Source organism: Solanum pennellii, chromosome 9 (assembly GCF_001406875.1).
Source record: "Solanum pennellii chromosome 9, SPENNV200".
NCBI lineage: Eukaryota > Viridiplantae > Streptophyta > Magnoliopsida > Solanales > Solanaceae > Solanum > Solanum pennellii.
Window position 1 is genome coordinate 74,567,500 of NC_028645.1, and position 16,546 is coordinate 74,584,045.

Below are 16,546 nucleotides of genomic sequence, written 5' to 3' on the forward strand. Positions count from 1 at the left end.
TTGTAATATATATATATATATATATATATATATATATATATATACTAGACAGGGATGGCCCGTGCAAGCACGGGCCCAATGTTAAAAAAAAAATTGCGTGTCTAATACCACACATAGACATATATACACAGATGGATATGTGTCTAATACCACACATACATATATATACAGATGGATATGCAAATTAACAAACAAGAGATGCACATCTACGTAGAAGATTGAGCACATTATTAGTAATGATAGTTGTTTTATGGATAATTTAGAACCAATCAATTTGGAAAATAACATTCTAAAATATATGAATAAATGACACTCCATTAGATCAAAGTTGAAACTTTTAATACTATCATGTTAATAAAATGAATTTTAACATAACTAACATAAAAAACTAAGAGTTGTCTCTGTGTGACCTACCTAGGTCACGGGTTTAAGCCGTGGAATTAGCCACTAATGCTTACATTGAGGTAGGGTATCTACATCACAACCCTTGGGATGTGGCCATCCCCTGACCCTGCATGAACGCTGGATGTTTTGTGCACCGGGATGTCCCTTTTTTAACACAAAAAAGAAAAACAATTGGGAAGATATAAACACATAGGATTCAGTATAAAACCAAAACCTAGTGAAACTATCCTCCTCCATCTTGATTATTTTATATTACACTCAGCTCGCCCCAAGTAAATTTAACTCCTCCAATTAGCCACAATAGAGGAGGAGAACTATTAACATTGAATTATACTCTTATTCTATTGTCCAGGTAAACTAATAGACAAACAAAACTAAGAAGGTTCCACTATCCTTGACCACATCTTCAAGAAATACGCCAATCGTGATTAAGCAATAGATTACTCACTTCCAAACCAAACAGTCAATGGCTGCATTATACTTTGCTCTCCCTGACGTCACCTGGAAGTTTGTTTTAGCAGTTTGCTTTGGCACTGGAATTTTAGTAACTACTCCAAGAGCAAATATTTTTGCACCAAACACACTCTTAACCTGAAAAACAATCAAAGTTAGCAACAGTAAATCATATAAGCACAAATTGATGTTTACAATCAAAATTCATTCAATATCAAACCTTAACATTCACTTCCATACGTGTACGGCCTAATTCTTTGATAGTTGGTAATACACGGAAAGGAAGATTTACTCCTTCAGTGATGCGGTACCTGAAGATAAACAGTTAAACAAAATCAGGCACTATCATACAAAGTATGTTCATGATCTGAACATGTTACCAGTTTCGGAAAAAAAATAAGTAGATATAATCTTAACCTCTTACAAATCAAGGGGCTTACATATTTTGAGCTTAAAAGTCAAGATACAATCTCTATACTCTGGTCATCATCACTTTCCAAGTAAACAACAACATACCCAGGGACCAATGTAGTCCCACAAAGAGGTATCTGGGAAAGGTAGAATGTACACCAGACTTACCCTTGCCTCAGAGTTGACACTTGCTCCATCACTTCAAAGGTTACACTATTTCAATTTATATTGCACAGAGAAATTCTAGATTTTTTTCCAGTACTTCTTTCGCATTGAGTATCTTGATAGATTTCTCAAGCAGTTCCATTAATACTGCAACTTTTCGACAACTTACTAAGTTAAGAGTTTGGAACACACGTTATGACTTATGAGTGGGAACATGCACAAATTGATTCATCAGGATGCTGGAATATCCAATATAAAATTCTTGAATGCATAAAACATGAGAGAGAGTTCAAAAAGGTTACGAATCAAAAAGGATGAGTTAGATGATCTAAAAGATGAGAAAAGTGATTAAGTCAATTGAGACTCAGGATCCTTCTGATCTGCCTAATTCTTATGATGTTCTCAAACTACACAAGAAACCATAGAGTATTAGGTTTTATCATCACCGCCTAACAGGTTCAAATTGTAGGATGAAGTATATGGAAACACAAATGTCTACTTGGGGGTTTTGACCAACACCCGATTCGCTAAAACTACCTAAAACACACAGCTACTTAAATTAAGCATGTGTTTTAATGCCGTAGTAAGGTTTCTCTATTCTCAACAGTTCCAACCAAAGACAATTAAAAAAGGCATCTTTTAATCAATACTTAGATGTTCTACCGCCAATTCTTACCAATAGTGTAGTATTTCTTCTGTTCAGTTCTTTTTGTCACTGCCTTCATTTTTCTCCTCATAGTATGATTATAAAGTTACTCACTTTATGCAATTTAAGGAAAGCAAACAAATGTAATTCTTCTAGCAACTAATGGAGCACACAAAAAGGATTCAATTCCTCAATTTGCAAACCTTGAAATAAAAATCTCAAACTCCTAACAAATATAGAAACTAAAAGGCCATAAGAAGAGCATGAATAAACATAGTCACGGCAGCACAATATCAATACAAAAATATTTTACACTTCCAAAGAGTGAGGAACCATACATATAACAAATTCAAAGTGATAAAACGGAGAGATGACAAACCTCACATAGCAAGTAGAGTCAGGGGCACGAACAATATAAACACTCCATTGTTAATCCTTCAGAACAGGACTCTTACAACACATCTCATCGCATTGTCCAAACCTGCACATACCTTCTCATTTTTTGTTCTACCTTAATTAAATAGAGAAACATTAGGATTTCAAGTTCAATAAAAGATGTTTACAAACCATGAATTACTTTAACAAACAAATGTCTCAGTGATATATTTTTCCTTCAATATTCTAAAGGGATGAAACTTTATGGATGTCTTGAAAATATGGAACAAAAATTAATTGTTTGTTCGCCAACTAACAATATTCCTAAAAACAACTCACAATAATATGAATTCAGTATTTTTTTGAAAAAGAGGAGCAACTATTATGCTTTTAATTATTCAAGAGCATGGATAATAACACTGATGCAAGGAACAAAAAAATTTGGGCTAGATTATTTATGCAAGGAACAAATAATGATGTTGCCTTCTACAAAGGGGTCTTCATTTTTCTATTTTAGCATATTAATCTCATTCCTATTGCAGAAGCCAACAAAAGCCATGACTTGCTTGGTTCATTTTTGAGTATTTCTAGCCTTTTCATTTCCCACATGATGAACATGTTGTAACTTTCTCCTACTAAGCTAAGCAGATAATATATAAATTTAACAATATAAAATATAGAATTACCATTCAATTTCTAGAATAGGGACAACTGCTAAGCTTCTTTGAACTATTAGTCCACAAACTAAGCATAGCATAAAAAATGATAGCAACTAACACTTAACAATTAATATCCAAATAGCAAATAAAAAAATAGAAAAAAAAAAGTAAAGAGGAAAATAAAGGATGCATTTTTACAAAACCTGAAAATTAATATGGACAACTATACAAAAAATTATGTTAATTTAATCAAAAGTCATAAGAAACCTTGCCTGTAACTTCATCTACTTCTGGTATGACTGTATGACAAACTGCTAACAAACGGAAGAACTTTTGTATTACATCTGAATGAGGCTCAAAAAGCCAACTCGCATTCATGATTCTTTCGTCTTCAAAATTGAAACCTTTAACGGTGGACTTCCTAGAAGTAACAACACCATCCTCACCAGTGGAGATCCATTCCTCTTAGCCATGGCCTTTTCAACTTCTGTAATACCACGTCCATAAGCAGTACCAGCCACGGAGCACTTGACAAACTCCATTGAATTACAAGTCAGTGTGCCAGTTTTATCAGAAAGTATTGTGTCAACCTGGCCGAGTTCCTCGGTAAGATTTGAGGTGCGGGCATGTGCTGGTTTATCAGTTTCTTCATAGTACATATTAATATCCTTATTAATGAAGATACTCTGAAGAACTTTAACGATTTCAATTGACACATATAAGGAGATAGGAATCAAGTAGCTATACAACATCACAGCAGTGAGAAAATGGAACATGGCAGCAGCAGGAGCTCTTCTGGGATCAAAGAAAATGTCTGAAGTTTCAGGTTGTAGATACCACCTGTTATGTCTGTCATCTAGATCCTTTTCAGTCACAATTCCAAAGTAGATTGATCCAACAAAAGCAATTGCGAATAGAACTGCAAATAAGAAGTAAATGATTCTATTCATCTTCCTCTCAATTTTGCTTCTTTTAGAAGGGGGGTCTGTTGCATTATGCATGACCTTTGTGTCATGACCAGTAAAGATAACAGCCCCATATATATATTCTGTGTTGCGCAATTTAGAGTCTCTGAGGAGTAATTGCTGGGGAGAAAGAGGATTCTGTTGTTCTTCATATTCCATACTTCCAACAAAAGTATACAAATTAGCATTAGGATCTTCACATTTAACTAAAGCTTTAAAGTCTTTGAAGTTTGCATCTTCATGCAAGGATGAAGTAACCTCCAATGCCTGTTTAAGCTTCAAATTAGTAAAAGAAAATCAAAAGTTACTGCATGTGAAAATACATAGGTTTTTCATACATAAAGAAAAGAAGACAACCAGAAATTTGTAAGAGGAATTCAAAAAACGCCCAAATGGATTAACATTATTGGGATTTTTGTAACATGGAACAAGAATCACATACCCAAATCAAATTTGGGTATCACATACCGAAATCAAATTTAGGTATATTCACCCACCTAAATCAATCTGAATGAGCCAACCAAAAGGATAATCCAACATCAATAACAATTCCAAATGAAAAAATAAGTGAAAATTTTACACACCCAGATCAAATGAAAGGAAGATGAAGGAAAAGAAAGCTTAATTGAGACATGTAAAACATTACCTGGAGAAGGCTTGAGAAGGCTGAAGAACAAATCCAAAATCTATAACAAACCTAAATGGAAAAATAAGTAAACATTCAGACACCCTAATCAAATTTGGGACTTGGACTTTGTCAAAAAGAAAGATGGCACCAAAACAAAAATACAAAATTGAAAATGAAAGAACCTTACCTGGAGAATGTTGATGCACGGATGGTGGAACATAAATGAAGGAGATACAGATACAGAGAGAATAGAGTAATGTGTACATTGGTAACGTAGGAGGAAGACACGTAGGGAACTGAGAAGAGAGAACACAGGAAGAAGACACGTACTCTTAATAGAGAATTGAAAAGACACAAATACCCTAAAAGCAATGAAGCAAGCATGTTGAAACATGCCTTTTCTAATATAAGAGAAAAATATATATATATATTGATTTAAATAATAACCGCCCAAGCAATTTGGAAAATAAATAATTATGTTAAGACCCTTAGGAGTGTGCATACTATTTGATGTCTATCATTCATTTTACTTTAAATAAGGAGTACTTAGTTACTAAAAATTACAAACACTTCAATCATGATATGATGAAATATAAATTAAAAAAAAAAAAGACATTATTACTGTAAGTATAGATAAGATAATAAAAAATTTTCTTAATTAATATTTTTGAAAAGACGTGTACAAAGAAATACAACAGAATATAATTTGGGTTGGACTTTAGAGAGTACATGTTTTAAATTTGCATGCGCAAAGTTCTTTAACTTTAATTACTGAAATTAATATTTGGTTGGCTATTACAAAGTTAATATGTGATAAAGGCTTTTAAATGGGGACCAATTAAAATTACTTAGTTCTTTTCTTGTATGATTTGAGTTATTAAAATGGAGGTATTACACTATAAGCCCTAGCAATATTTTCAATCCATTTTTATTTTAGTCTCATTTTTTATTCTTCAAATATAGAGAGGTGAACACACTCTCTATTTTACTTTTTGAATATTTTATTATTCTTTCTATTATTTTCTAAATAACATATTATTTTATATATAATTTCATTAATTAAATATCTAATCTTCATAATTCTTTTTAAATGAAGTTTCAGTCAAGTATAATTATGTCAAGTAATATTCAATAGTCTTTTAGATTCATATCATGTGTACTATATAATAATTTATAGTTGAGATCCATTTAAATTTTATACTCATCTTAATAATTAAAACACCAAAGCCATCAATTATTTTATTTTTTAAAACTATCAAATAAAACAATTAAGAGTACCCTATCTAATATTTTCAAGAAAAATAAGACTGACGGAAACATGTGGACTTCCCGACTTTTTTACCTGTCAAACCTCATACTTGTATTGAATTTCTTAAATTACACTAATTTTAAAAAATCTTACACTTTTGAAGAATCTGAATAAGTATTTATAATTATTTGAAAACCTCCAAATAAGGTTTTTAAAAAAAAAATTGTACTATCATATTCTTTAGTTGAATTATTATTTAGAACTCAATGATATTTTTACTTCATAATTTGGAGAAAGCATGTGTGAAATTACCTCCGAAGAAGTTTCCGAGGTAAAAAATCCATAAGTTCAAATATTTATGTCAATCTTAATTTTTTTTCTTGAAAATATTAGTTTAGGTACACTTAATTGCTTTATTTGATAGTTTCAAAAAATAAAAAGGTCGACAACTTTGTTGTTTTTATTATTATAAAGAGTATATAATTTAAATAGATCTCAACCACAAATTATTATCTAGTACACATGACATGAATCTATAAGGCCATTGAACATTACTTGACCTAATTATACTTGACCAGATCTTTATCCTTTTTGGATTGAATGTAATATAATATGTTAAAAAAATATATTATTTAATATATAGTACTTTCATTCCGAATTAATTGTATTTTAATTTTTTCTAATTTTCATCAATGATATAATTAGTTTTTACTATAAAGAATAAACACAATTAAAATGATAAAATAAAAATTTTAATTTAAAAATAAAATAAATAATATGATAATTTAAAACAATATAATTATACAATACATAACATTATAATTTAAATACAAGATGATATACAATACATAACATAATAATTAATTCAGAATGAAGCAAGAATCATGCCGAAAAGATGTTGAATGTGCATTCAGAGTTTTACAATATTTTGCAATTATTATAGGACCGTCACGTTTTTTAGGAAATGAAGTGCTACATGAATAATAACTACATGTATTGTATTGCACAACATGATAATTGAGGGTGAACATGATCTAATTCACCAATTCAAGATGTCGTAGAGGATCCAGCTCCAACGACAGAAATGGTGGTAGATGAAAATCTCCAATTTGAGCAATTTTTAGCTACACAAAATAAATATTAAGGACGATAATGCTCATTTAGAACTCCGTATGCATTAATAGAGCATTTATAGAAGCAATGTAATAATTTGAGCAATCGAGTGCTTATGTAATTATATTTCAATCTTATTAGAATTTGTCCATTAATTTGTTATTATAGCATATTTTTTTGAAATTTATGTTACTGAAAATTTTAGAATAAAATATTATTTTATATTAAATAAAAATTTTGGAAAAATAAAATATTATGTCACGTGAAATTATATAATGTAATTATTGGGGAAAAAATAAGGGATTTATATTATGAAATAAGAAAATAAGAATGAAATAGAAATAATAATATAATATTGATGAGAGAAAAAAAATTCCTTTTTAGAAGTAAAATAGAGAATTGAGTTAGAGTTGATTGTCTGAAAAAATAGAGAACTCTATATTTGGAGAGTAAAATAGAGGATAGAGTTGGAGATGCATAAGGGATGTGAATATTTTATTTTCTCTATGAATGTTTTATTTGGTTTAGTTTATCTATTGTGTTCACATATCCTATATAATTTGCAAGCTATTAGAAGTCAGTTTATTCAGCGTATTTTGAAAGCAACAATGACAAGTTTTTTCCGGGAGTTCCACATAAAATGATTATGTATCGTATCATTTATCAATATTAAGAGTTTTCTATCATATATTAAAAGATATATACCCTGACACGTGATTTTTTCCCCAAATACACTAAAATAAGAATAGAGGTGAGTGAGATAGGGATATGGAGGCAAGAGAGATATATAATCATGTATCATATATACATGTGAATCATACTAGATACACACCAGATTCATGTATTTGTGTATATGTGGTGTGATCTACATGTATTTTGTATACTAGATAAATTAGAGGGACGCGAGCAAAATTTGTTACGTATCAAAGATATATGCGAATCCACTTAGATATAGTGTTCAGAACAAACTATACCTAATTTTAATTTAATTTATTCTGAGATACATGTATCTAAACGTATTTAGACACATCAAAATTTAATAATTAAGAATCATAATATATTATAAAATAGAGTATATTTATATAATTATACTGATTCTTTTTTTAAAAAAATTCTTATTATGATATGTATAAAATGAATATAATATATATTTTTGATGGCCAGATACATACCGTCAAAATCCCAAATAAATAACAACGAAAAAGGCCAATCTTTATACGTATAGAATCTCCTAATTGTTCCAGAGCTACTAGAAAGGGATTCTTTAACTAGAAAGAATTCGGTTCAGATGGAGGATACCTATCCAGAAGTTTTCGCAACTCAATCATAGATGATGGAATCATCAAAGATTTGACCTTTTCGAACTCTGTCTGACTTTAGTTTTGGAATTTAAGAGATCCTTTATTCCTACTCTGGCTCTTTTTGTCAATATTTATTTAGCCTAGAACAATTTTCATCAATAATTAGAAGTATCAAAGCGCAGCGGAGATAGAATTTTTGTTGAGTTTATCATTTGAAAAAGGGAAAAGGATTAAAAATGTCATTAACGTATTTCAAATATTTCAAAAATGCCCTCCTTTCACCTTTTGGTTTAAAAATGCTCTTAACGTTTTTTTAAGGTTTAAAATTGTCCTTTTTTTAACAGCTGGCTGACATGGCAAACGCTGAGTCATTAAATAAGACATATAGCTTTATCTTATTGGTCTATTATCTTTTTTAAATCCAGCCGAACGACCCGACCCATCTATGCTATAAAAATTCAAAACCCACCCACAAACCCGTTTACACAAACCATTTTTGTTCCTCCTGGTTGCTTGTTCCTTCTTGTCTTGCCCCTTTTGGCTATAATCGGACACTAGGGTGCAGATGGTTTGTCATCATGTTTATTGAGTAATTTGGTATTGATTATGTAGGCAATCGATAAGGTAAAAGAGTTGGATGTTAGCATAGAGGGAAAAAGTTTGGAAGAGAAGAAAAGTCTGCTGCTACAACTCTGTCATTAAAGGTCGTAGATGTCGTTCTTGCAATCGAAACTGATGATAGGCTGAAAATCAAAATTATGATGGTATACAATCTTGCAACTGAATTTTTTGTTTGTCTTTTATGATGTTGTGGTTGCTTAATGTTGAACTTTATTGTGTCGACCTTTAGGTTTGTAGTGCAACCATGTACAAAAACATCAACTTGACAAATCTTGATGTAATTCTTCCATCTTTTTCTTCCTACAATTAACTAAAGAATGGAGGACATATGAATTGAGGGAGAAGAAAGAAGAGAACTAAAGCTAATAGAAACAAAAGACCGAAAAACGATCCGGGAGAAATTTTTCAAAATGGGTTTTAGACTAAGTGGGTCATATATTTTGAAATGGGTAAAGAAATTCATGTCATATTTGCCATGTCATTAGGCTATTAAAAAGGCAATTTTAAACCTTAAAAAGACGTTGAGGGCATTTTTAAATCAAAAGGTAGAAGGAGGGTATTTTAAAACCATTTAGAATATGTTAAGGCATTTTTAACCCTTTTCCCTTTGAAAAAGTAAAAAGACAAATTAATGAAATAAAGTTTGACATTTATTATATATTAATAAAAAATAATTTTAAGCAAGTATAATTAAAATATTTTCTACTAAAAGGGATTTGGACGAACCCCTAACATTTTTAATAAAGAGTTTAAAATTTAAAAAAAATAAACACACAAACTAATCAAATAAAATTTTAACATATACTATATATACACAAAAATTATTCCAAACATATATAAATAATAATAATATATTTCATCAAAGGAGGTTCAAATCAACCCTACAAACTATAGAAGTGACCCGATTTATCTTTAAGTTAGATAAATATAGCCTTTTTAGTATAATATTATTTGTACAGTATCCTCTAATTAAATTTAGGGAAAAGGATCAAAAATACCCCTTAACTTTGATTTATTGTTTAAATTTACCCTCGTCGTTAAAATGAAATTAATTTTACCCCTTTCGTTACTAATATCACCAAATTTATCCCCCATTAGACAGATTGACCCAAATTGACCCGATTTTATTTTTTAAAAAAATCCAATTTCTTATTTTAACCCAATAACCCGACCCCATTTAAAATAACCCGACCCATTCTCCCAAATCTCCTATTCTCATGTACCCATTCCTTCAAATAACGGATCAAACAAAGGTAAAATGCATAACTCATCTTCTTTGAAGCACCTAACTCTCATAAATATTCTTCCTTCTATTTTAATTTATTTTGTTCTATTTTGAGTTGACATAAAATTTAGTAAAATAATAAAGATTTTTAAATTATATAATTTTAATTAAAAATATATAGAATATATCAAAATATCAGTCAAGTATATGATATTAAATATATCACGTAAAGATTAAATCTAAAGAGAATATTAAAGAAAAAATTATATTTTTAAAAATAAGCTAAAAAGAAAAATAAGATAACACTGAATTCACCTACTATATGCAGCCATTAACAGGGCTAAAACAAATTTGCTATCGAAAATAACTTATTATCCCTTAAAAGCAACTAACTAGAGCAGAATAAAGTGGCAGACCTACTTAATAGTAATTTAATAAAGTAAATAAAAAATATTTATAGTTCCTTCGATATTTATAAGCAACTTATTTAAGCTAAAATATTGTAAAAATTACATTCATTTGAAACATCTCAACATGCAATAATATTTAAAAATAGAGGCCCTATATACTGAACTATAATCCACCTCAAATATCTCTCTAACTTTGTTTTATATGTTTCATATTTTTATCATATAATATCCATCGATCAGTTAACCAAAACAAAATTATGAAAACAATAGTTACTGCCTTGGAATAAGAGATTGACCCACTTCCCAATCTTGTTTTTGGTTTTAGGTGCAATTTTTTGGAGATACAAACAAGATGGAATATTTAAAAAGTTTAATAATTAATGGAGCCACTCAAATTAGCAAAAAATATTATGATACTCCTTCTTTAATTTTTACTAAAGAAAAAATAAAAATAATTTTTAGCGATAATAAAAATAACTTTTAGTGATAATAGATATACATATTAATTAGTTAAAAAGTGTTTTTTTTATCCACATTAATTAATAGATATTGGATTCAATGTTATTATAATAGACTCTAGAAACATATATACAAAGAGTGCTAATTGTCTCTAAATGTACATATTTAACGATATTGACATTAATTAATTATTGATTATGAATCATTTTTATTACGTAGTGTTTATTAAGACAATCTTTCATTTTCTTTGAGGGATTAGTTTGATTGACTTTTGTTTTTATCAAACTATAGGTGAAAAGCGATGCTAAACCTCTTCAATAATTAATTTGATTTAGGGTCCCTTATATACTGTATAACCTAGAAATTGATACTAAATTAAAGCCAATTGATGCCTACTTTTAATTTTGTACTCTAAATAAATATTAATGGTCCAAATCAGTAGCTTGATTGATGGAACTAGAGCCAAAATTAAACCCTCACGTCAAGTGTATTGTAGATTAATTAGTACACTTAATTAGAGCAATTCTTTTATTATTAAAAACGCCACTCATCAAAATCATAAAACCCAAAAATTCATATTCCTCCCTATACTTCCCACAAAGGGACGTAACGTGTCACTGATAGAGTTTCTTCATCCTTAATTAGAAGACTCGATTGCTATCATTTGAAATTTGATAGAGAATATTTATTTATTTAAAAGAGTCTAATACAAATAGTAAATTACGAATATGGGTATCCTATTAATGTAGAGTTGGTTTCCTCAAGTAAAGTACATATTGTTGCATAGATCTCTATAAGATTAAGATATGATTCCATTTCCTTTTTCATGCAAAATCCTAGTCATATCTTGTGGTGAATTTCATAGAAAAAGTGTACAAAAACTTTACATTTTGTAACGTAATGAAGATAGATGGTACTTTTGGTATATAGCTACTGCAATTCAACTGAAATCTTTTTCTGGAATTGTTAACCAAATGTATGTGTTCCAATTGGTGGCTCAATTTTAGAATTAAGAAGCACCAAAACAATAAAGGAAAAATTACCTAGTAAGTAAAATATCTACAATCTATAAAATATAAGTGTATCGATAAAATCACTCAACTTAGATTTTTATATCAATAAAATCACACATTTAAACTTATCACTAAAAAATTTAACATAACAAACTAAATTATTTTTGTGTCATGTTTATGATTAAAATAATAAATAAATATCTCAAAATTACTAATTTCATTATAAAATAAAACAATAAAGATGAATGACAATTTTGAAATATAATACAATTTAACTTTCATATACTTTGTTTCCAATTTAACTTTAGTTATACTTTTTTTTTAAAAAAAAAAAAAAAGAGTTCTCCAACTGCCTACTTAATTAAACTATTTCTCTATAGAAATAAAAAAACACTATTTATAAAGGATTAACGCAGTTATTTTAAAAACTGAATCGATGGATTCATACCCTAAAAGGTTGAAGATTCTGTTGTCACTCAACAAACTCCTTGAAATAGTGATTCACAATTTTACTCAAAATTAGAAAAGAAAAGAAAAAAGGAAGAGAGAGCCAGGAATATTATGGTTAAAAATTTTCCACATCCTTTTTTTTAATTTATGGAAATAAATAAAAGTATAGAGCAGGACCGTTTGGCATGAAAGAATTAATAGCTAATTTTGGTACATTACAATTTATAGCTTCTGCAATTTGATTGTATCCGTTACAGTTACGCCTCACTAATATTGTCTCAAGCAACTGCACCACATTTTTACTCCTCATCACCTACCCGCTCTCATTACAATCTTACACAATTATTGCAAACTTTGAAGTTACCAAACGTAATGCTACAATTTGATTTGATTTGACGTAAAATTTAAGAAAATGTTTTCTTATTTAAATTCGTTTCGTTGTCTACTACAAATGTTAATCATCTATATGCATATAATTTAATTAGAGGATTGTTTGCTATGAAGGATAAAATTTAGACAATAAAATGTAAAATTATTTTATTTTGCAGTTAATTAAGGATATTAATTAATCTCGAGATTATTTATTCAATCATTTATATTATAACGATAGAATAAGTTGATATCTCATATGTATGGTGGTACAACTTATTCTATGAGATAATCAGTGTAGGAGCCAACTTGGAGCTATGGATTCATCTAGACCTCATTTGGGGTAGAATGACACTATATATATATATATATAACCTTGTTTCAATTAATTTATATTTTACTTCTTTATATTTTGAATAATTTTAAAAAAATTTGACTCAACCACTAAAGGTATTTTTTTTCTTCTCATCCTCATACCAAATAATTCTTGAAAGCAATAGATTTTTTTAAGATTATTTTGTTTTTAATAATAATATTTTTTTAAAAAATAACCTAACAAAAAGTATGTCATATGTACATAAAATAGGAAAAAGGGTCTCGATGTTAAGCAGAAAATTCAAAATGTCTTCGACACAATTAGGTTTAACTCGTGAAACATGTTGTTCACCAGCCATACTCCTAAATCTAATTTGATTTACAAAACATCTACTAGGCATTTGGTTATGCAAAAAATATATTTCAAATTTTAAAGTTGAAGTCAAAATTGTGTTTGACAATTTTCTTTTTAGCTAACGTATCCAAAATATACTATCAATCATCTTCCAAAACAGTAACTTTTTATCAAAATAAATAGTCACATAATGCATAGATTAGATTAGAATATATATACTAGCGTGTAATACGTTTTATTTGTCTAATAATCCCAGAGTCCCTACTTAATATTTTCATTTTAAATTGTCTCTATTAATTTTTTTTCTATATTAATCTTACAATTCACATTAATAAAAAAAAAAATCAACTAATAGGAGAATATAATGAAGTTTTTTTTTTCTTTTACCAAGGTGTGGTAATTGTGCTCAATGTTCAAGTGAAACTCAATTAAAGAGGAATTTTAAAGGAATTAAAGAAGCTTCTCAGTAGCTCCCCCGTGACACCCATCAATAAGTTTTAAGTGGTACACACACACCTATTTCCATTACTTTTAAAGTCATTAAATAACAAATTTGGCTTTCTTTTTACTCCCTATTTTAGTACACTAGATTTCAGGCAATTAAACAGCCGAATAAAACTCCAAATTTTAATACAAACTCATTTTGATTTTAAAGATCTAAACATTATATGGATTAATTAATTGGGTACCACAAGTAGTAGTACTAGACAGTTAAAAGCCGTAAACTGACAAATAAGTATTACTAGTACAAAATGAACAAAAAGAAAGGAGAAATTGACTTAACGTCCGTTTCTTAGAGGACTAACGGCAACATCCTTGCATGGACTTGGCGGCACACTACTTCTTCCGGTAGCAACAAGGCGTTGCACCAAACCCCCGATTCTCTGTCCGTTAGTCTCCGTTAGTAACCGCTTACCGCCAAATGGCAATGACTCCACTCCTCTTTCTTCTAACGCCTCCTCAACTCCTGGTCCCACTCCTCCACTTGCATACCCGGTCGCCTGTACATCATACATCATAACAAGTCCCGTTATCAACGCTGACACACGTCAACCTTTTCAATCTCATTTCATTTGTCTCCCATATTTTCTCAAATATGACTGAATTTGAGAGGTAATACATGTGATTTTATAAGCAAATTCAATTTATTTCTTAAAAGATATCGTTAAAGGAAAAAAAAAAATTAAGTATCAATCATAAATTTTGAAATAATGAAAAAAAAATGTAGAATAGAGGGTAATATTTTGAAGTGAATTTGGACCGACAATTTCGAGATTTACAGATTTTCCATTTTTATGTGAATTAATTTAGATACAAAAAGAAATTGGAATACCTGAACTCTAACGTAGTCATTGGGGTTCCAGCAGAAGGCGTTTCCGAGCATTTGGTCAACGGTTTCAGAAACGCCGTCGAAGACGATTCCGACGACGGATAATGGAGAGCAGTAGCCGTCATTTCTCATTTTTAAGTTTGTCGTTGAGTTTAACGGACCGTTACCTAGAGAGAGAACCAATAGGTCATCGACGCCAGTGACGGCAGGAAAATCTCGTTTGTTGTGCAAAACGTGAGTGACGGCTGCAGCAGCGGGATTGTTCATGACGAGACCGCCGTCAACGGCGAGGCAAGAGGTTTTTCCGTCCACTGACTTGAGATTAAACGGCTTGAACATGGACGGATTTGCTGACGTGGCACGGCATACTTTCCATAGATCAAAGTCGTAACTGAAGGACTCGATAGCATCAGCTCTGGAGAAGACGAAAGGCGCAGCACTGTTGAGGTCAAAGCACGGTACAAGCAGAGGCTTACACGTGTCCCTCAGAGTTAACGCTTTCCCGTCTTCTCTTCTAAACACTTCCTTCAACACCTTCTCCATGCTCTTCCCTGAAAACCTCTTCTTCCGACGGAGAACACCGACTTTCTTAGCCTTAAACAGCCTCGACTGATTTTCCTTGACAAACTTCACGGCATCCTTCGCTGTGAACAACGGACGGCCGTCACCTCCATCAACCACAAGCATTGCAGCGTAGATAGCACCTATACCAGTACCAACAACAATGTCGAAGAAATCAGAAATTCTAACGTGAGGATCACCAGTTTTAGCACAGATCTGGTTTTCGAGATGGATCAATGCAGCCCCGGAAACAATGCCTGTAGTTCCACCACCATCAATACTGAGAACACGAGTTTTCTTCCCTTCGTAGTGATACAACCATTTCTGCTCGAGCTTTGAGAAGATTTCCAGCGATATCTTACTGAAGTCCATCACTGAACAAACAGCCAAAGAAGCAAATCAGATCGATGCTGGAAGTGATGGAAAAAACGTGAAAGAGGAAAAAAGCTCACGATTTTCTGCGGAGAAGCATTAATTGCGATGGAGAAATTGCTGTGAGTATTCCTTTTTTTTTTTAATTTTGTTAATTTGTTGTGACTGACAGAAATATAATCTGTGCAGTATGCTCTCCCCACTGTCTGCCAAATACAGAGAGAGAGTGATGGAGAGTTAAAACAATGGTAAAGGACACACCTAAAAGATAGTTGGTTATACGTTATATATAACCAAGTTCAGCACTTCCAAGTTTTTTCTACTGCTTCCACGTTGCTTTTGACTCATAGTGCTAGCTTCTTTTTTTATATATATGAAAAGACTCAAATATATGAGAGTTTATGTTATTATTTTTTTAATAATAATTTTATAAAATTTATTTTTAATACATGATTAACTATAATTTCGCACGTCATTAATTTTTTAAAATTTACTTGGTGAGTTATTCTAACAATGTAAAAGAATTATTTTACTTGTTACTTATTTACTTGTTTTGAGTAGTTTCGATAGTAACTTTTAAAAGATGATTCGATCTATTGGTACTATTTAATTAATGTATGTATGTATATTTATTTATTATTAAGGGGAGAGTTGAATATAATGGGTTTGTCCTTTGTATTTTTGTTGATTAAACAA

The 16,546-nt window shown here is 30.3% G+C and overlaps 2 protein-coding genes across 3 annotated transcripts; both read right to left on the reverse strand.

The window, feature by feature from the left end:
* Positions 1-317: 317 nt before the first annotated feature.
* On the reverse strand, positions 318-4,976 carry LOC107029818 (putative phospholipid-transporting ATPase 9). The gene is made up of 6 exons (XM_027919520.1): positions 4,895-4,976; positions 4,726-4,776; positions 3,387-4,355; positions 2,460-2,587; positions 1,079-1,169; positions 318-996 (listed from the first exon to the last, which is right to left on the reverse strand). Exons 1-3 carry the CDS (start codon positions 4,925-4,927, stop codon positions 3,489-3,491), a joined length of 951 nt encoding a protein of 316 aa, XP_027775321.1. The 5' UTR covers positions 4,928-4,976; the 3' UTR covers positions 318-996; positions 1,079-1,169; positions 2,460-2,587; positions 3,387-3,488.
* Positions 4,977-14,204: 9,228 nt separating this feature from the next.
* On the reverse strand, positions 14,205-16,123 carry LOC107029615 (probable inactive patatin-like protein 9). 2 transcript variants are annotated; one of them, XM_015231046.2, is made up of 3 exons: positions 15,931-16,123; positions 14,921-15,852; positions 14,205-14,588 (listed from the first exon to the last, which is right to left on the reverse strand). In XM_015231046.2, the coding sequence occupies exons 2-3, from the start codon at positions 15,848-15,850 to the stop codon at positions 14,367-14,369; spliced, it is 1,152 nt and encodes a 383-aa protein (XP_015086532.1). In that variant the 5' UTR covers positions 15,851-15,852; positions 15,931-16,123; the 3' UTR covers positions 14,205-14,366. The 2 variants fall into 2 exon arrangements, with proteins under 2 accessions (XP_015086532.1, XP_015086531.1); XM_015231045.2 differs by having other exon boundaries at positions 14,921-16,123.
* Between the last annotated feature and the right edge of the window lie 423 nt (positions 16,124-16,546).

Coding starts and splice junctions, on each gene's coding strand:
- LOC107029818 (XM_027919520.1), bottom strand. CDS start 4,927: ATGTTCCACCATCCGTGCATCAACATTCTCCAG. Junction 4,777..4,894: donor CGTGCATCAACATTCTCCAG/GTAAGGTTCTTT, acceptor TTTTCCATTTAG/GTTTGTTATAGATTTTGGAT. Junction 4,356..4,725: donor CCTTCTCAAGCCTTCTCCAG/GTAATGTTTTAC, acceptor ACTAATTTGAAG/CTTAAACAGGCATTGGAGGT.
- LOC107029615 (XM_015231046.2), bottom strand. CDS start 15,850: ATGGACTTCAGTAAGATATCGCTGGAAATCTTCTCAAAGCTCGAGCAG. Junction 14,589..14,920: donor ATGACTACGTTAGAGTTCAG/GTATTCCAATTT, acceptor TATGATGTACAG/GCGACCGGGTATGCAAGTGG.